Source organism: Petromyzon marinus, chromosome 16 (genome assembly GCF_048934315.1).
Source record: "Petromyzon marinus isolate PM22_M1 ecotype Great Lakes invasive population chromosome 16, UKy_Petmar_22M1.pri1.0, whole genome shotgun sequence".
In the NCBI taxonomy this organism is placed as follows: domain Eukaryota; kingdom Metazoa; phylum Chordata; class Hyperoartia; order Petromyzontiformes; family Petromyzontidae; genus Petromyzon; species Petromyzon marinus.
The window spans coordinates 8,356,503-8,377,782 of NC_133682.1; the positions used below are offsets into that span (position 1 = coordinate 8,356,503).

The following is a 21,280-nucleotide window of genomic DNA, read 5'->3' on the forward strand; positions in this document are numbered from 1 at the left end:
GCGCGAACTCTCGCGAGAACACGCGCGCAGGCGGGATCTCGACTGGCCAATCAGCGCGCGCGCCCGTCCTTTCTCTCTCGGACCCGGAGGAGGTGAGGCCTCCGCTCCATTCCCTGCGCGCTTCGCATCCGCGGTAATCCTCCTCGCTGCACCTTCTCGCGAATAATCCACACGCCGCGCTGCATTCGGCGACTTATTGTGTTCACGACTAACTTAATGTTGGCCGCCGGTGGAATGGGCGCGCTCTTTTTTGTAGGTCGATGTTTGTCGGCCCGCGGAGGGGGCCTCGAATGGGGCCTGCGTGGCTTTGTACAGTGCGGTGCCGTACGTGTAACTCAATGGGCAACCCAAGTTGTGTCTTACATGTTTCTTCTCATAACTTTTTTACAAAACAGACCAAACGTATCTACAAATCACCGCGAATACAGCCGACCAGGTTTAGGAAGTCTGGCAGGATTGAGCCCGGGATAGTGCTTGTATATGGGTGCCCCATCATGCATAAATGCGTCGTGGGTAGCAGAGGACAGTGCATCAAAATCCGTTGTATTATACTATGCTCCCACGTCTATGCTCCCCGTCGTCAACCCGCACTGACCAGCGTGGTTGAAGTATAGTATTACAAAAAAAACAATGGATCAGCACGACGTGGGGAGGCCCTCATCCAGCAGTTGATCGACAAAAGTGCTATACATGTTTACTCGTAATTTTTTGTTTATAAAACTCGGGTGTATAAAGTTTGTGTGTGGTTTCTAGTAAAAAAAGCCGTTTTGAAAATAGTTCGGTTAAGTGGAATGGCCTATATTGGTTTACCATCCCAGTACTGTACTCCGAATCTAGCGACTGCCGCGTGCGGCATGTGAATACGATGTTGATACCGGCAAGGTGGTTGGTGCTGTTCCGTATCTTCCATTCTGCTTACTTGGTACTGATTCAGAGTTGCCCTGTACAAACAATCATTTTGGCTTTAATGGGAAAGTGCTTAAGAGTATTATAGTACTCGCAATGATGTTTAACGTGATGGTCATGGAGTGCATTATAAAATTTAACCTGTTTAGGTTCCGATGGTTGCCCATTGATCATAGCCGACCCAGGCAAGACGTGAATACCTATGATGTTGATTAGTTTCCTATCAAAATCTGAAAAAAACATTTTCACTGAAGCGTTTCCAATCGGGCACTGATGTTGGCCACTAGTTGACTGATGAAATAGTTGGTGTTAGAACCTGCATTGCATGTGATCATAATCTTAAAATTGCTTATGTATACAAATGTTTATGTAATTCAAGTTATTTTAACTACGGTTCAAAAGGACGTATCTTTTGCAAAGTGAAATCAATGAGCTGTATTTTTTTTGTCACGCAGCAATGAAGACCATCCAGAGCAATCAGATCGTGGACATACCCGACAATGGTGAGATGCCCCTCCCCCCTTGGCTCTTGCAATTTTCATTTGTGTTCTTGAAGCTCAATATAAGATCAATTAAAAAAGAAACCAAATCTAATGCACAGTTAACTCTCGATTAACCATGAGCATATTATCTGGGTTGTGGATTCGTTCAAGTGAACTTAAAAAAATGAAAACGGACGTTCTACGTCTTGTGCGTATGGCATTCATGTGAAATTACATGTTACTCATAATTGTTTTTTCTAGGTCACTCCTTCCACCATTACGTGAGATAATCGAGCGTTGACAATTTAGTATCTATGGCATAACGGACACTAAAAGGTGTGTTATAATATGTAGCAATAAAGCAGGCAGACGTTGCCTTCTAAGACAAACTGCTGAAAAATAGTCCGAAAGAGCCGATAGATGTTGATGATCTTCAGCTTTGTTGGAAGGTAGTACGCCAAAACGACTCGCACAAACATTGCATTTGCCATGAAGCAATGTTAACATTTATTTTCCTCCTTTATCCCACAGTCACGGTGATGTTGAAGGGGCGCAAAGTGACTGTTAAAGGACCCAGGGGAGTCCTCAAGAGGGAGTTCAACCACATCAATCTGGAGTTGAGCTTGCTCGGCAAGAACAAAAAGAAGGTGAGGCTTGTCAACTTCAGGATACAGGAAAATCCATTCTAATTGGGAGTTGGCACACTTGGCAAAAAAATCTTCACTTGGGGGTAAATGCAATATTTACTAGACAATTTGATTAATAATTTAGAACAACTTTCCAGAATATTAACATACCCCCAGAATCATGGGACCTCCTTTGCCAGTACCAAAATATGAGAATAGGTTTTCCCCTTTTTTTCTGGCAACAAAACAGGTGTTAAGATGTTAAAACACCAAACTGAAACCTTTTACAAGGAATCATGTCTGCATTAATAACAATACTTGTGGTCAGAATGCAAACAAAAAACACTGATAATATATGCATTGTCTGTGGTGTGGACCAATCAGTTTTAAAGACAATGCATATATTAGAGTTTTTTGTTTGCATTCTGAACACAAGCATTGTGGTTAATGCAGACATGATTCCTTGTAAAAGGTTTCAGTTTGGTGTTTTAACATCTCAACACAGCTGTTTTGTTGCCAGAAAAAAAGGGGAAAATCTATTCTCATACCTGCAGAATGTGCATTTTATGGGTACAATTCAAATTTGTGCATATGCTTTAACACATTGAGAATTATTTCATATTGGAATATTGACATACGTTAAGTGAATTTAACATGCCTTACCTCACGTGACACGTGTTCAAGCCACCCCAGGTAGAAACTACTATTCGGCTGACATGGTGTGCAACAACTTCTTAATGATCATGTGATGGCTATTAAGTAATTTTATGGCCCTTTGGTTCATCCCCTTTGTGCCACCCCAACCCTGATTGGCTTCCAGTTCCCTTTATGGATCCCTGACATTCAAACATGTCTACTTTGTATAGCGGCACATGAACTTACCACTCGTGACATCACTTAAATTATTCTTTAGTAGCCATTACGTTACCTGTTTGTCAACACTTTTACATGGTGTGGTCTGGTTTTGAGATGGACATTATACAATTATAATTTATAGACTCACATTTCTCCAGAATAAGATGACATGCACATTATGAGAACCAGAGGGGAAAATGTTGGGTTATTATAACAATAAGTGGATGCATTTGGGGGGGGGTATCGAGAATACATAGAGATGATATGCGTTTCAGAGTCACTACATGGATATCAGTTGATAGACATCTGAATAACAGCAGAGTATTGTAATTACAATCTAAAATTCAAGACAATATTCTTAAATTGCCTTTGGTACATTTTCTTCCCTGGCTGCAGTTGCGTGTGGAGAAATGGTGGGGCAATCGCAAGGAGCTTGCCACTGTGCGGACCATCTGTAGCCACGTGATGAACATGATGAAGGGGGTGACGCTGGTAAGTCCACAACAGATGTGGTTGTATAATGATCGTACGACCTAATGTTCATCTTGTTAAATGATCTCGTCTCAGGTTTTCTCCAAAATTCTAAATAGCACGCCTTGAAATGTAATTTGTCAAATCTCCCAACATCCCAATTCATGACAATCTTGAATAATTTTGGCGTCGTCTGGTCTAGGCTCTAAAGAAAGCTGTCTCTGGTGTGGACCAGTCAGTTTAAAAGACAATGCATATACTGTCAGAGCATGTTTTTTGTTTGTATTTTCACAAGTATATGTGGTTAATGCAGACATGATTCCTTGCAAAAGGTTTCAGTGTGGTGTTTTAACATCTTAACACCTGTTTTGTTGCCAGAAAAAGGGAAAACCTGTTCTTAAATCTTGAATAAGTCTTGAAACTGAAGCTTTCATGGATGTGACATTACGTATTTTGGGAAAAGCGTATATTGGGATGTCTAGTTTATTATTGCGTATGATTCATATATACGTAGTTTACCTGTGCACATGTTCCACCAGGTAACAGTACAACTAAACTTAATTATTGACCTCATTTTTGTGGTACCTCTGTGTTGTGCATATACTTAGGGATTCCGGTACAAGATGCGCTCGGTGTATGCCCACTTCCCCATCAATGTGGTGGTCCAAGATACTGGCAAGCTGGTGGAGATCCGCAACTTCCTGGGCGAGAAGTACACGCGACGCGTGCAGATGAGGCCTGGTATGTGGAGTTCCAACATCAGGGACATAAAATATAAGGGATGCTCAGAGGGAAGAAAATGGCTGTCTTAGATTCAACCACCAGGTGGCTCTAATGTCAAAGGGGTTTTTCCGAAGCAATGTTGGAGGACACCAACATAATTTGGCTGAAAAACTGCAGGCAATGATTCTGTTCAACAATCATTCATTGATTTGGAGACAACTTAATTTGTTCTAGATTTGAAGCTTTTGTGACTGCAAGGATCCATACTCTTTGGTTCTATTCGGTAAAGTCACGTAGGTAAAAAATAAAAAAATCGACGTTTCGGCCACAACACAAGTGGCCTTCATCAGTTGAAGGGACCGTACTGTCCAGAGGACAGCGTTGGAGTGAAGACAGCCAAGCTCAGGTCGCGTGCTTTAAGCTGTGTGGGAGGAAACAAAACGCCTCGACAAAGGAATTAGCATAAAATGCTGTAGAGGACCGGGGGGGGGGGGGGAGTTTACAAATGTTGGTGTGAAGGGAAATAAGCTGCTGTGAAAGTTTAGGATACCACTACTTGAATAAATATACTGTACCATTGAATTTGTATCATGGTGCATGTAGAATCTAGTGGCTGTAAGGCTTCCACAAACCAATTGCATCAAATTCGTGAAGCCAATGGGCAGTGGTTCCTGCACTTGAACCTGCTGAGTTCAATTTCCATCAGTCCTGGGCCCCAACTCCACCAACTTGCACTTACCAGCATTGTATAGTTTGGTTTAAACATCCTATGGCTGACAGGGTGTGAGGAGACCCTCATTCAACAGTGGTTTGACATTGTATTTGACTAACAAAATATGATGATGCATTCCAATGCATGCGTCATGAGCATTATAATTGGATTTAATGGATGATTTGGCAAATCGTTACATACCCGAAAGACGGATCTAATACAACGACTTTGCACACCATGTGTTGTTTGAAAATGAATTGTGAAAAGGATATGACAGCTGCTGGCTTTTTTAGCTTCTTAGTGTGTATGTAAGCTCGGAGGTATTGAGGAGCTACGTTTCATTTTTAGAACATGCCACTAACCATATTATTTTGCACAGGTGTGACATGTGCTCTCTCCACCAACCAGAAGGATGAGCTCATTCTTGAAGGGAATGACATTGAACTCGTCTCAAATTCTGGTGAGTGGATGTGCAACTATTGTGTAACCGCGAATAAAATAATTTGCGTGACTTTACCAAAAGAACCAAGAAGTAGAGAATCTTGCGTTGGTATGAGTGCTGGCCTGATGTTACTGCTGTGTGCTTGAAGGCTGAATACATGTTGTCTTTTCCCAGCTGCCCTCATTCAGCAGGCCACCACTGTTAAAAACAAGGACATCCGCAAGTTCCTCGATGGCATCTACGTGAGCGAGAAGACCACAGTCCAGGAACCCGGGAGCTAAATGAGCCAAGGTAGCCTGTCACATCACTTCTGTTTGGCAGCAAGTGTTCAGCTCTAATTTGCTTACTTTTAGCTTTCGTGTTTTGTGTTGAATAGTTTTCTAAATCTACATTTGTGTGTAACTGCATTGCAGGGTTCAGCAAGCTGCCATGGGGATGATGATTGCCGTTATTCCAAGGTAGTGCTGCGAATGGTGAAAGTGCTCTGAAGACGGAGTCCTTTCTGTGTTCTTACTACACGTTCTCCACAATAAAATTACAAAAATACAATTGTCTGGTTTCATTTTTGTGCCCAAGTTAAATATACAATAAAGTAATTTTTGACCATATTTCCAATGTGGTTAAACAGTTCACAAAGAAAATAAGATGGTAAACCGTTGATTCAATCTGGTAACATTTTCATACAATGAAGTACTGTACATATAACGGTACGTGCAATTTATTTTCAAAGTTCAGTTCAAGAGTTGTCACGTTTTTACTTTCTCATCTCACTTATTCAACTGTTAGAAATTGAAGTAGAGGCTTACTCCCTATATACTTTCCATGATTTAGGGAAGGTTGTGAGCAAATAAAATAGTAAAGTCTTCACGTTCGTCATTCCGCTGTTCCTCAGCAGCTGCCATTGGTAAATACAAGACGGGCAAACGATTCCACAAGGCAGGTTCTACATCTGCTCTGGAACTTATGTAGTTGTAATCTGACATTTTAGGACAATCACAAAAAAGTACTAATTTAATTTCAAAGCATTGTTTTGCCAGACGTAGAAGGCTGGGTTTTGAGGCAAGACTTTATATAGTACTCTCCCATGTGTTATGTATAGAATATTTCCTACAAATGAAATAATTGTAGGGATTTCATGTGCTTTACATTCTCCCGAGTAGCACTTTTAATAACATTTTACCACTCCACTGCTGGATGCAAATTTCCCCAAATCTGTAACTCGTACACTCAGGGCCTCCTATGAAGCAGGGCCCTTGTATGAAACGGTAGCTGTTATGTACTTAAGGCTTGTGAATTATAAAATTAGGTCTTAAATGTACATTAGAGCAGATGGCATGTATATTTACGGCTAATACACCCGCAGTATTAATCGTGAAGGCTGCTGGATTCAAACCGCTAACCTGCAACAAGTGATGAACATGCGACTGCTAGGCCATTTCACCAGATCAGGAGTGAGGATTTTGGAATTGCAGGATTTGGGAGAAAGTAGGAAAGCCTCAACCTAATGGTTAACGTGGCTGCTGATGTATTAGAATGAAGCAGGTTAATTTAAAGTAAAAAAAATTGTCACTAAAGCAAAGACCAAAATGTTAAACATTCCTGTGGAGGGAGCTGGCAGGAACGTTGGGTTGCTCAGTCAATGGCCAGGGTCAACGGCGGCGTGGTGTATTCTGCAAATATGCCCGACAGTGGGCACAAGCTGGTGTGAGTAGGTGAAACGAGTTTTATAAGGGCACCACGGGGTGACCAGCCCCTCTCCACCCAGCCCCTCCCATTTTTGGATACACGACGGACGGACACAATCCCTTGTGGGATGGTGTAACCAGAGGTTCCTACCAGTATAAAATATTTCCTTTAAGATCACAGTAGCAGGAGCGCAACTATGGGGTCTGTGACGCTTTGGGGCCTAGTCGGTCACAAGGGGGCACTGAATGAACAGATAAGTAAAACATTTCAAAATTTAACAAAATGTATTAGAGTAATTTTTTCGAACAATTTACCATAAATTACAAAAACAACAATTGTTACAAATTTTAAAAGTAACTTCCGAAAAATACAGCGTAAAATATAGTAGCGCTATTGGTGTTACTGAAAACCAGGCTTTTTTGCGAACTGAAATGCACATGAAAGCAAGACTCGCTTATTTGTGAGTATTGCTCCTTTATATTTTATGCATAGCCCCGTTGAAATAATTAGTGGCGCCCCTAAACAAAATAAAATATTTGTTGTACAATACAGGAATCGTATCCATGGTGAAGTGGGTAACCAATATTGCGGATGCTATTTTATGCAGGGTTATCCATTTTTAACTCAAAGAATAGGGCTACTAACAATAGTTTTTTTCACAGACCCCACTGCTCCTGAAGATAACAGTAGTCGTGGGTAATAGGGTAATGGTATCGGAGGAGTTCTCTTATAAAGCATGACAAATTAAAACATAATTAACAGTTGGCTCACACACTTTACAGGCTATGTAATTACAGAATAGGTAATTACGTTCATAGATCGGAAAAGAGGAGTGGCGTCCAAAAACTCTGTGAAACCCTTGCATTAATTACTCGAATCCACTGTTACACTACACATGTGTAGTGGAGTAGGAAGGTGTGCTGGTGAAACTGCACGAGTGTATTGATCACACGGACAGTGTGGGGTTTATCTGGGGTCAGCCTGAGGAGACGGCGGAAACAGTGGGGTCGTGTTAGGACAGCCAGGTGAAGAGGCTGGGGTGATGAGGTAAGGGTCGGGCCAATTAAGCCAGAAGGGCTGTGATTGGTTGGTGCTGTTGCTGGGGCCGAGGAGGCGTCGAGGTGTCTGGAAAAAGGGAGGTGGTTGAAGACGCGAGGCGTGCGGAGGCACGCGGACCAATTAATTAGCGATAATGAGAATGGGGATAAATTGGGGGGAGACAGAGAGGGGGAGATTGGAGTTGGGAGCTGTGCGGTGAAGACGGAGTTCGGAAACAAGAGTTTAGAAGAGAGTTGGAGCATGGTGATAGCGACGCTGAAGCAAAACGAAGCAGTTAGCAGTGGAGTGAGCATAGTGATAGCGAAGCCGAAGCAAGACGAAGCAGTTAGCAGTGGAGTGAGCATAGTGATAGCGAAGCTGAAGCAAGACGAAGCAGTTAGCAGTGGAGAGAGCGTAGTAATAGAGGAGCTGGAGACGAGGTGTGCGGAGCAAAGCGACGTGATACTGTGAACCAAGGTGGTGGGCAAGACGGGGTGTCCGGGATACGGTGGAGTGTGGAGGACGTGTTAAAACGATGAAAATAAATAAGTGGTTGAAGAAGGACAAAAGTTGTTCGTGTAAAGTTCAACCACTACACATGTATCCAACATTCGTATACTATGGCACTGTGCTGAAAATAAAAAGCAGGTTGGAGACTTCTGCTGAATTGGGTGTACCGGTAATCCGAGCCTCTGATGGGCCTCACGATGTAACCTGGCCTCCCTGTCACAAACATGAAAGACAAACATTCCCTTTGTTATGAAAAGGAACATTGTACAAAAACACGTGTATTTTCATTGTACTGCGGCAGAGTATTAAAGTAATGCATTATATTGTCCCAAAAATGTGTACACATTGTAAATTCATGCATTAATTTCCTTAACTTGTTCGAATTTAACAAAGCATAAAGTATACTCGCAAATTAACATACTTTATAAAATGCAGTCCTGTGCACAGTATAACTGCTCTGGTGTTAATTCCATTAGCAAATGAAGATAAATGATCAATGTGCAACAAAACCCATTGTTGCAATGTATTTAGATTAGGACCCGTGGGAAACCCGCACTGAGAAGTGTGGTGAAGTATGGCCAAATAACCTCCAGGACCCACACGATGTGGGGAGGCCCTCACCCGGGAGTTGAGTGACAATGAACGGCTGTACACCACTTGGCCACTCTTATGCAGTTTGCTTGGTATTTTTTTTAAGCCAAATTACCTCGAGACATAAAATGCATATACGTGCATTACATTGCATGCATTGCAATGTACAAGGAGACATCTGTTTTCTTTCCAAATGCAATGTTTTAGTCCATTATCCTACTGGCGTTGAGATCGTTGTTTAAGCAAGCAAAGTCTGGACGGATTTTGACATCTTGGGTCTCTCTAGCAGCACACAGACGATACATTAATTGGCGATTCTGCATTGGCTGTCGTGCATAAGCACACCAAAAACTCAACATAATTCGTCAATAACACTACCTTAAAAGATAAATATATTATAGCCGACGTTTTGGCCTATTTTGAGATCCAGTTTGAAACGATAAGTGAGTGTTATACCACGCTGAGAAGACGTCGACTGTTTGAGATTGGCAAAATGGGAATAATAAGTTCTGCCACTTTGTCAAAGTTTCCCCATGCTCATTTATTTGATGACACTCCTCAATAGTTCTAAGTGGCTTTGGGCAGGACACGTTGCTGTGACGCACGGTCAAAAATAATGACCGGGAGCCAAGGAATGTAACGTCTTCCCAGAGGATGTGTGCTGAGGAGATGCAGCAATGGAATGAAGTTAATATGGAGATGTTAGGTGGACTATTACATTGCAGGATCAGGAGAAATTGCAAAGACTTGGTTGGTGGTGAGGCCTTCGTCTCGTGGTGGATTTTGGTCATGGCTGATGATTTAACTTGCTTATTTTAATACTGCAACTATGTTTGGTGGCTCAAGAAGGCTGGCTGAGAAATGTCTGGAAAAAAGTGGCAATCCGAGGAGGAATCGTCGATCATGGCTGATGATTAAAACATTATTTGCTGGAGCTGCGTTGGCAGTGGTGCACGATAAAACAACACATTCGTCAATAACAGTGGCCTCAGAAAGAAATATACAGCGATGGTTTGGGCAATGACCTTTCTTCGTGGCACATAAAATGCACGCATAGCACAAAAGTCGTCTCTTACCCATACAGTCTTTTCCACTAAAGGCAGTGTGAAACTGTTATTGATTAACCGGACTTGTACACCAGTCGCTTTGTTAAATGCCGTTTTACACATTTACCACAATCAATGTGTTTGCCCTCGATTTGGAGCTACTGCCCCAACCGTCCTTCATCTCGAGTGTGCAACATATTGACGAACGGATGATGATGATTATGGGCACGCCTTAACGGAACTGAAACCTAACAAATGCATCATTATGGGGGAAACGATTGGGGAAAGAGGCAGGGGGGGGGAGGAGGGGAAGTCTTCTGTGGGATTGGAATTTCCTGTCGGGCAGTTTCTGCTGCGGCAGCAGCTTCAGCTTGCTGTTGCAGGGTGGCAGTGGAGAGAGCACCACGGAGACTTTGTGTGTGTTCACGACCATCCGGCGACATGGACTGATCAAAAGGTCCGCGGTGTCACAAAGCATTATTATAAGAGCGTGGTAGATACGTTTTTACGCGCGCGTGTGTGTGTGTGTTTTTTTGACGGCTATCTTCACAGTCGCTTATACACACACAAGTATCCCATTGTGTTGACGAGCGTACGGTTTCATTTGTAGATGCGGAACAACTTGCAAATTTGATCTCCTTTTAACGGCACCCGTTTTGTAGTTATTCCTCTGTTCGCTTAAGGCCTACCCCCCCCCCCCCACACATAGTGTCGGTCATGGTTACAGCCTAGCTCGTGAAAATTGTGAGTTATAATTCAGTATGCGAGTGCATATTGTGCTACAGTATATTACATTGCTATGCGCGGTGCATGTACGCGTTTGGCGAAACTAACCTCGTAAACCGATATAACAATTCAGGAGACTACAGTCGTGCACTGCACAGTACATGCGGCGCATGTCAACGAAAAGGTGAAGATGTAATTTATTTGAACAAGCGACTGCTTCATCAGAACCCCTCTTAGAGGGTATTTGGCCTTGTAGTGTCTGACACTGGTGTTGAGACGAGGCCCTAACTAAAGAGAAGGCTCTCGTCTCTGGTGTAGGCCAATCGGTTTCAAAGACAATACGTCTCATTATCATAGCGTGTTTGTGTGCATGTTCACCACAATTACCGTGCGTGGTGAACATGCAGTACTCGATTCCTTTACAAAAGGTATCCCATTTGGTGTTGGAACATCCACAATACCAGTTTCAGAGAAGGGTAAACGCATGTTGTTATTTTTTTTCATATTTGGTTTTCTCTTAAACGCTCACCACGTACGTCTTGGAAGAGGTAGAATGAATTGGTAATCCACACCTCGTTACACGTGTCCTCGATTGTGCCATAAACCTGGCCACACGAGTTCGATAACCTGGACCTGTGGAACATCATCAGCCAAGAGGAAATTGAGTTTTTAGGTCCATACGGCGTACAGCCGTTTCAATAGGGCAAATTTGTGTGTGTCCTATTTGTGTTTCTCTCCCTTGTGATGGGACTTTGTGGGATGAACGTTGAGATTTATAAAGGTAGCACGGGGTGACCGATAAGGTCTCAATTTGTCAGTAATAAGGTAGGGCACTGACAAGGGTTTGACAGGTATGAAGTAGTGCATAGTAGTGTATAGTGTAGTGTATAGTAGTGTATAGTGTAGTCTATAGTGTCATACCCGTCAACCCATACGGTTTACCCTGTATTCTTGTACAAGTAAATGTAGTTTTCACGTCCATACGGCGTACAGCCGTTTAAACAAGAGCATTTTTGTGTGTTTCTCCCTTTTTGATGGGACTCTGTGGGACGAACGTTGAGATTTATAAAGGTAGCACGGGGTGACCAATACGTTCTGACTTGGTCTGTAATAATGTAGGGCACTGACAAGGGGTTGGCAGGTTTGGCAGTGCTGTTTTAGTAGTGGTTGTAGGACTGTGTGTGTGTGTGGGGGGAAGTATGTGGGAGGCGATTTCCTTGTTGCTCGCCATAAGACGAGCAACAAGGAAACAGCGAGTTGCAAACTCTGGTGCGTCGCGAGTGGCTTTATTGTGACCTTGGGGGAGGTTTTATTTTCCCTTTCCCCCACTTCCCCGCCGTGACAATTGTGTCCGAGCGACACAATATACATAACACTGTTATGTTTATTTTTTGAGCGGATTCCATAAGGTACGTATTGTGTGGACTGCTATTGAGTAGCCCGTGTGAGTTTGCTGTGCTTAACACAGTGCTGTTACCGTCGGCCCGGTGGTTAACGTGACTCGTGACCCACCATTTCATTCCCTCCGAAAGCGTAACATTTTTGTTGTTGTTTAAATAAGGGTTTTGTTTAAAACAGACGTGCATATGTAAAGTAAAAAACAATGGGAGTAGTCAATTGGGGAGTCACAGGACATTTAACCACCCTTGTGCGGTATTTGTTCAAGTGTCTCGTCACATGTTTTAAGGATGATTTTTTTTGCTACATCGTCCAGCGAAATGTTTCAATAACTTCATAAGTTATATCGAGTCAAAATCTATCGGCATTTGGTTTGTTTAGGTTTTGTTTGAGCGAAAACGCTGCGGGGGTTGGAGGCCCGCTGGTCGGGTTCAGGGCGTGCCTGTTAGGTTTGTCAAGAAGTAATATTTAAAGTTAACTTTTTATTTTTCCTTTTAAAAAAACACGCTTTAATTAAATTGCACAAGTAATGGCAGAACTTTTAGGTAAGCAGGCCCCGAAGCTTGCCATAACACGTTTACCGTGGATAATTAGAGCCAAGCCGAAACTTAACATGTATTAAAAAAATAATGTTTTGAAGTATATGTTTATTTTTTTATGATAGAATATAGTGTTGTCATCAGTTTGACATGTGTGTATACCAGGTTTGCAGTCGATACCATTGGGATGTGGGTTAAAATTGAGTTACAAGATTTGAGGATAAAACAACAGAGGGAGTTAAAATAAAGCGTGGAATAATAAAACGATGCCAAAGGTGTTGTGTAGGATTTAAACGATTTAAACGTTTACCCGAAATCTGTACAGCGAGAGGCATTGTAGCGTTCTTATAGGGGGCATCGGTGGAGGTGATATTGCTGAGTGTTAAATTATGGCCAATTTTGTAACATTTACAGGTTATTAACAGGGATGTGAAGTCGCTTTTGGCTGTGAATAATGAATATCCAGGGCTGCAAGACGTGATAAAGTTGACAGTTGCTTTAGACGGCAAAGAGCTATTTTGTAAAAAATAAGAATGTTTCAGATCAAAATAAATTTCATGGTACGTACATTGCTTTTAAGGTCAACTTGTCTTCGACATTGTCACGTAAAAATCACTGAGTCGTACAATAACTGTGTTGTGCATTAAGATTATGCATTGTACACGTTAGAGTTAATTACAGTGAAAAGCTACGTCACATCACCGAGGCACTGCAATCAGCTTTTCTGGTGTAGCATGTTATCTTTTTTTCTTCACTATATATATCAAAAAGGGAAATTTATGAATGTGTCTGTTAATTCCCGACATGCAACAAACTTGAAATTTGCCATGTGAGTACTTTCCAGACTGTACACTATGCTAAAAATATAAAAATACACTTTTGTATATTTTTGGGGGGGGCTCAATAATGCATATTTTTTTTGCACGGCAAGTGAGCTATGACGTCACATCTGTCACGTGACCCGTAATCCGAAGCATGTATAATACCATGAAGGTTGGCCTTATATTACGAAAAAAAACGTTTTAGCCGACGCGTAGTGTCGTGGATTATGGGATGAATTATTCGTGAAATTCCATTCATCTGCGAAAACCTTGTGGAATACAGGGAATGCACGGTACGTGCCTAGTTGCTAAATTAATCCGCAATAAATGTATTATTCTAAGATCCAAATGGAGCAAATCTTCAATATGAGCAAATCTGTCATGTGTTAATCGTTTTTCGCTTTACCTGCAGCTCCACTTGGATCGCGATTTGCGATGTGCGAAGCAGTTTAAATCCACCGCTTTGCCAATTGCGGGAGCCAATTGCGGGAGCCAATCGTTAATTATTGGATTTCTGCTGTACTGTGTGGCAAAGTCTCACGCAAAAATATATTCTTCATTCTGTACAGGAACAGCTACCAACAATGTGTTCCTGCACTGAACGTGTTTGGCAACCTATACATAACCGTCAGAAAGAGGTTGCAGCTCAGCTGCGCAAGGTGCAACAATCAACAGTTTGGGAGCTGCAAGACACAACACAATGGTAGGTGCTGTGAACAATTACACCTTTCGTTGAAAACATTTTTAAGAGGCCAAGCTCAATTTGAGGTCCATGACGCACTACACAAAGTGTAATAACACAAAGTACAGATACTGCAACCATTGCATATCAGTACAATACTGTACATTTAAGATAACTTAAAAACGTAGGTTTCCAAGCCAAGACAACGATCCCTATTTGTTCATGTGAGGCCACGTGGTACTTTTAATCCAGCAATTTTTTTTTACATAAAACTACCCCAACAATAAATACGGATCAGTTGTAATATTTGTCCGAGAAAAGTAACACATCACAATAGAGCTTACTTGCACATGTAACAAACTCAGTCGGGATCGAACCCACGACCTCCTGTATACCTAGCGAGGTAGTGAATATCTCGTCACCTTTGTCCCATTTTATAGTTCTCCAAACAACGTATTAGATGCAGGACCTGGTATATCTGCTCACATTTTGAGGATAAATTGTATCGTAAATAAAGTGGTCTAATTAATTTTACGCAAACCAATAACTTGTGCATAAAAATACAGCGATCCCTCGCCAAAGCGGATTTTTCGCATCCGCGGTATTTATGTACTCACGGTTTTCCTTCGGCATAACAATTTGCTCACCACGGTATGGCGTTTCGTGTATCCGCGGTTTAGCAAGGCGGCTGCCACTTGTAATTTCAAATTACCTGTATCTGTATTCCCCCTCCGTGCATCATCTCATCTCCTAGCCCCTACCACCGGCTCCCTTTCCACCACCAACACTCTCGCATAGTGATTGTTGTAATGTGAACGTTGTCGTATTGTTACGTATTATTCCACGTTTCTTTACCTTCAATTATAATTATTTGCATTAATTTTTCCCTTAAACATGGCCCCTCGGCGTGCAACCAAGAGGGTTGGCAAAGCCCCTTTTCCTTCTGTTATGAGGTGGTGCGATTTAGAGTTAATTGGAGCGGCCACAGCAGGAGTGGTGTCCATCAGGTGCTCTTTATTTGATTTAAAATAATGTAAAAGTTCTCCTAAAAGCAGCTTAAAATATAGCAGAGAGCTACCCAGGCGTGCCCAAGGCACCAGCTCACCCATCGCCCAAGACCTTTTTCGATCTCTGGCTCAGCCCCTTTAAAGAGACAGCTCTCCATTCATGAATTATTCCATTATTAAATACAGCTGTTCCCCAATTACCCCACTCCCTGGGCGGTCGCCACACCGCCCAAGCAATCATCCTGGGTGTGCGTCTCACATACCCAACACACCGGCTCGCCCTTCCAATCCCACACGAAGTAACCCAGCCACACTCTTTGGTTCTATTCGGTAAAGTCACGTAGGTAAAAAATAAAACAACCAAAATCATAACGTTTCGGCCAAAGAGTATGGATCCTTGCAGTCACGAAAGCTTTAAATCTAGAATTAAACCAGCCACCTTCATACAGGGACACAGGCATGGCCACAGATCACGACACTTCTAATAACCACCTCCCCCATGACCTCGTCAACATCATCTTCACCATGAAATCCAACGCTCAGTATTAAAATTAAATAACATTATTTTATTATTTTGAATCACGGAATTTTTGAACATGTATTGTTTTTTTTTAAAACTATGTTATTGTGGATTTTATTTGTGGATAAAATACACATTCGTCAAAGCCTAATTCGGGCAACTTAGGCTTTGACGAGTGTGACCGCTGCCGTGGTTATCCTAACCCTCTATTTTCCAACCGCGGTTTTGCTTTTTTCACGAACGTAACTGCCACGGTTGCCGAGGGACATTTCCCTACTATAAATAGAAAAAAAGCGATTGCTGTAAGTACAGCATTGTACACATTTTTTTAAAGGATACTGTCATATGCTACTTTAGTACATTATACAGTAGCGGTGACATGACCTCGTGGTAGTGTATTTTGCTGCTTGTTGCAGGGGTTCTCGGTTTGAATCCAGCACCTGCACTGCCTACTACTGCGTGTGAACTGACCGTAAATATACGAAAAATGTGCCGTCTATTTCACCGTGAATGTTAAGATCCCATGGTGTAATTTGCAAGGGTAGGTAAATGTGTGCTGGCATTAATAGTCTGAATTAAAAAAATATATTTCTCATTTGGAATATACAGAACAATCTTTGCCCCGAACTGTAAAAACTTTGCAGGACCCTCCTGATAAAGAGTCCTGGGACTGGGAGAGACTTTTCTGCCTAAATTTGCGGTGTTCACTTTTTAACTGCATTCCATGTCTCTAAATGTGTAACCAAGGTCTAGAGGTAATCAGGACTGAACGATAAATGTGATTGTGTTCAAAGCTCTATGTACAGTATTGTGTTAAAGTTGTTTACAGTATCTACTGCTGACTAATGCTGACTTTTTTTTTCTGGCTGACAATTGCTTTTTTAGGCTTGCAGAATATTCCATTTATGTACGAGATGTGGATCTCCTTCTTTGGGAAATAACAGTTAACCCTGCTTCTACTCTCGAAGATGTTGTTGAATCTCTTGGGGAAAAGGGGGTTAAAATCCCAACAATTGCATCATTTTTTTGTGGCTGCAGAAAGGTAAAATAGCAAACAGTCCAGGTCGATTGTTCATGTTAATCAGTACAGGTCTTACAGTTGCTGCTTAGTACTTATTTATGAATTTCAATACTTGCATTGTATTATGACTTTCCATAATTACAGAAATGTAATATTCATAAACGTTTACATTATATCCTTATTGAATTATGGTTAGTACAGTACTTTATAATTTAGTAATGAATAATGTACAGTCCCTTTTCAATCCACTACTGGTTGAGGGCCTCCCCACACCATATCAGTCATAGGGGTTGTTTTTTCATTATTCACAATTATGCTGGTACCTGTATTGGGCAGAATGGAATGGTGAAAGAGGGCTCAAAGTTAGTTCGTAAATCGTTCACCACTGGTGTTATCCGTAGCTGGGAATCGAACTCTGGATGCCAGGTTCATAGCGCAAGGTGCTTAACCACCTTCCCCCTCACTAAATTGTTTAATAAACACTACTTTAAAAGAACTACACAGTTGAGCAGTTTTAGATGAACATGAACTTTGGTTTTCACACCTGATGATGATTGCTTGTGTTGCAGTCGAAACGTCGTGAGAATTTTATTGTTTTATATTTTTATTATTTTATTGTTTCCCTTATACGTGACTTTACCGAAATAATCAAGAATATGAACTTACATTTCAAAATATCGTGGCAAATAAGATGCAATGCAGTAATGGAAAGATGATTGTTTTTCAGATTTTACAGGGCAGTCCCTTGCAGAATTTTGGAGTGGGCAATGGGACAAATATAGAGGTTTGCTTAGGTCTGCTAGGAGGTGGAAGAAAAAAGAAAAATAATAAGCAACAGATGGACAATGTTTCAGCTCCCACTAATGTGCAAGATGGACAGGCCTCTGTGTCTCAAGATGAGCAGCAAAGTGACCAGCATGCACTGTACAATCTCTCCCTACAAGGGGCATCAGGGGGAGCAGAAGAGACAACTTTTGTTGAAGATAAAGGTCCACATGTATCACCGATGGGTGGTAAGTTATGGAATTTACATTACAGTGCTTCAGCATCAGCAGATCATTAAAAATGATCAATCCACTGCTGGATGAAGATCCTACAATGTCACAATCCATCTCACTTCAGCACTTGAGCTGATTTATATCATTGGTCTGTCTCCACAGTGCTCATACTCTTGGACACTTTCACTCTTTGATTGACATACCATGACCAGTGCTTTCCCTTTCCGTCTCTCAGTGCAATTCCTAGCATGCATATCTTTTTACTTCTTTGTGCACTTTTAACTCTTTTTTTATCCATATTTGTAAACCTGTGTTTAAAGTTATTAATTTGTTACATTGTTATTGTCCATGTTTTTTTAGTCATGCATCATAGCTGGTAATATTGACTGATTTAAAACTTTACTCTGAAAGCATATTGATATGTTGCTGACCAAGAGCCAATGATCATTGATTAATACATTAACTGTGGCTGGAAATTCAACTTGTTAGTCATAAATTTTGATTTAAAGCTTTCGTGACTGCAGCGATTCATATTCTTGGTTCTTTCGGTAAAGTCACGTTGAAGGGAAACAATAAAATAATAAAATATATATAAATCAATAAAATTCTCACGACGTTTCGACCGCGACACAAGCAGGTGTGAAAACACCTGATGATGACTGCTTATGTTGCGGTCGAAACGTGAGAATTTTATTGTTTTATATATATTTTATTATTTTATTGTTTCCCTTCAACGAGACTTTACCGAAAGAACCAATAATATTGTCAGTCATAGTAAAGTATGCTAATTGCACCATTACTTCCCCCCTCCACTGTACTGTGCATCGTTCAAATTCTCTATAGTCCCTTTAGAGTAACTAAAACTAATAGTACTGCTACATTTGTGTAGTTGAATGTATAGCCTATTGTAAAACATATATTGGAAATATAGTATGGTGCTGCTGATGTAGAAACATTAAACCAAATATTCAGATATTAACATATTTTTTTACATTTAGTTTGACAAGCAGAATTTCGTACTGCAATTGTGTTGCTGCATACCTTAAATATCATAATGGTTACATTTGGCCTTGAAGGTGGTGATACATGTAAGCAATCAAAGGTGAAGAATAAGAAAAAAGCTCAAGATCCAGCTGTCGGCTTGCATTCAGGAAGTACCTCACCATCAGAGCTACCAGCCACTGCTAAGACTGAGCCATCATCTGGGCAGCTGTGTGACGCAGTGGACTCGGAGGGCCAAATCTCCCAAGAAACATCAGGCGGCGAAGAAATGTCCTTTTCCGAGGGAGATGGTTTGGATCGCAAAGGCCATGTGCCACAGCTAAAAATTCAGTCCAACAAAATTGTTTTGGAGATTGAAGGTGAGTGAGGAATCATCTAGTTTGGTACATTGGTATATATAGTATAGGTGAACTCCTCTCATCCATGGCCCTATTACCTGCAATTTGTATTATCCACGGGAGCAATAAGTTTAAAGAAAAGTAAAGTTATCCACGGCTCTGTTTCTTCTGATTATGTATATCTGCCGTTATGTACAGCTTTACTGCGGAATGCTGTACAATTGCCCGCAATTTTTTTTCACAAATAGTAGTAGTGCAGCAAATCACCTTTAATTATTCATGAGTCATATGCACATTATGTATTGTGTTTCTCCGTGTGCCTTTGACACGATGTTTTCGTGAACAATCAGGAGATGAGTGGTAAATTATTTATCTGCAATTTTTCACCGTAGATAAGTGGAGTAAATTCGTGGGTAATAGGACCCATGCGATTGGTCGCCCATATCACAGCGGATAAGAGGAGTTCCGTCAATACGCTGAGCCTTTGTAAAATATGAAAAAATAATTTGGGTAAAAATGTATGCATCCCAGCTCTCAGAAACCAAAACGTGAAAACCATTTACAAGGATGTAACAGCAACATTGATATTTCATGAACAGAGTTGTTAAATGCATTAAATGAGGAGACTTTGGAGAGAAGACATGTTATTTTGTGCCTAAAGAAGAACTTTTAAAATTTAATATTACTTGCTCTGGATAATAAACATGCACATTAACCTAGGAAATAGAACAAAAACTTTAAAGTGCACACAGAACGATAGAGGTGCAAACGTTATATATAGTGAGTCTTTTGTTTCCGTAAATGTGTTGTTGCATATTTTAAATGTCAATGCTTACATTTGGCCTTGAAGGTGGTGATACTTTGAAGAAATTGAAGAAAAAGAAAAAATCTAAAGATCCAGCTGTCAGCTCGCAGTCAGGAAGTTCCTCACCATCACAGCAACCAGCCACTGCAAAAACTAAGCCATCACCTGAGCAGCTGTGTGACACAGAAGACCTAATCTCGCAAGGAGCATCGCGGGATGCAGTAACGTTCCCTTCCGAAGGAGATTGCAAGGCCAACAAACCTGTTTCAGAAATTGAAGGTGAGTGAGGAATCTAGTTTGGTAGATGTATTAGTAATACAGTACATGAGAACTTCTCTCATCCACGGCCATATTACCTGCAACTCCTATTAACAGTAAGATGCACAAAAGCTCAAATTTTCTGCAGCTCTTATTTTTTTCTTATTAATATACTCTTAACCATGCCTTAACTATGGAATAGTGTCCTATTGTCCGCACATTTTGTTTTACAGATAAGAGTTGTGCAGCAAATCACTCACCATTACTTGCGTGTTATCTGCAAGTAATGTGTTTCTCGTATGCTGTAGCTACGTGAATTGTTGCATCACAAGACCATTATAGATGGTGGTAGCTTGGGAGGAGGGTCCTTTATTAGTGAATAGATCATGGCTGATGATGATGGCAATAGATTGTTTCCATGCTTTTCAATGTGGTTTGCACAATGTGCTGCAAGTTTTGCTGATGCTGCAGGTGTAAGGGTTGTGTAGCAGAGTGGGAAAATGTTTGACACCATTTATAGTACAACAAAAGTAGTGTTCAGTAGTCTGCGTTTGTACTATAATTGCGGTATTGCGTATCTTAAATATCGTATTGGTTACATTTGGCGTCTTAGGTGGTGATGTTATGAAGAAATCAAAGGCAAAGAAAAAATCAAAATGTCCAGCTGTCAGCTCACAGCCGTGCAGTACCTCCCAGAAACCAGCCAGTGTTAAGACTAAGCCATCATCTTGGCAGCTGTCTGACACAGTGGACTCAGAGGACCGACTCATGCAAGGACCATCAGGTGGAACAGATAGCTTCCCTTCTGAAGGAGGAGATGGTTCGAATTGCAAGGGCCAAGTTCTACTTCAAAATATTCAGGCCAATAAGGCTATTGAAGAGACTGAAGGTGAGTGAGGAATTTAGCTCAGAATTTTTTGTGGTGCAGTAAAACCTCTCAAAGTCAGACTAATTATTGGAAGAACATTCACAGTTAATGGGGATATCTGATATACTGCAAATAATAACAAATTGAGATAAATATGCTTTAATTACCTCGTAAAAATATTTATTTACAATGTCGTATTTACAATTTCA

General features: G+C 41.2%; 2 protein-coding genes and 1 long non-coding RNA gene across 8 annotated transcripts in view; 2 read left to right on the forward strand and 1 right to left on the reverse strand.

The window, feature by feature from the left end:
- Window positions 1-5,766, forward strand: RPL9 (ribosomal protein L9). Of its 2 annotated transcripts, none has more exons than XM_032955263.2 (8): window positions 1-133; window positions 1,362-1,409; window positions 1,920-2,035; window positions 3,266-3,361; window positions 3,949-4,081; window positions 5,155-5,235; window positions 5,392-5,508; window positions 5,631-5,766. In XM_032955263.2, exons 2-7 carry the CDS (start codon window positions 1,364-1,366, stop codon window positions 5,496-5,498), a joined length of 579 nt encoding a protein of 192 aa, XP_032811154.1. In that variant the 5' UTR covers window positions 1-133; window positions 1,362-1,363; the 3' UTR covers window positions 5,499-5,508; window positions 5,631-5,766. The 2 variants fall into 2 exon arrangements, with proteins under 2 accessions (XP_032811154.1, XP_032811155.1); XM_032955264.2 differs by having other exon boundaries at window positions 68-92.
- Window positions 5,666-11,444, reverse strand: LOC116942869 (uncharacterized). The gene is made up of 2 exons (XR_004402861.2): window positions 11,344-11,444; window positions 5,666-8,664 (listed from the first exon to the last, which is right to left on the reverse strand). It is a non-coding gene; the product is annotated as an uncharacterized LOC116942869 (long non-coding RNA).
- LOC116942868 (sterile alpha motif domain-containing protein 9-like) overlaps window positions 10,339-21,280 on the forward strand; it is a 20,589-nt gene continuing 9,647 nt past the window's right edge. For 2 of the 5 annotated variants that reach the window (XM_076067488.1, XM_032955258.2), the window contains exons 1-7: window positions 10,339-10,545; window positions 14,142-14,275; window positions 16,667-16,823; window positions 17,530-17,815; window positions 18,877-19,161; window positions 19,991-20,224; window positions 20,817-21,092. In XM_076067488.1, the coding sequence (XP_075923603.1) occupies window positions 10,354-10,545; window positions 14,142-14,275; window positions 16,667-16,823; window positions 17,530-17,815; window positions 18,877-19,161; window positions 19,991-20,224; window positions 20,817-21,092 (1,564 nt within the window). In that variant the 5' untranslated portion in view covers window positions 10,339-10,353. Of the gene's footprint in view, window positions 10,546-10,575; window positions 12,224-12,264; window positions 13,312-14,141; window positions 14,276-16,666; window positions 16,824-17,529; window positions 17,816-18,876; window positions 19,162-19,990; window positions 20,225-20,816; window positions 21,093-21,280 lie in introns of those variants that run through there. The other 3 variants (XM_032955259.2, XM_032955257.2, XM_076067487.1) reach the window with 3 other exon arrangements.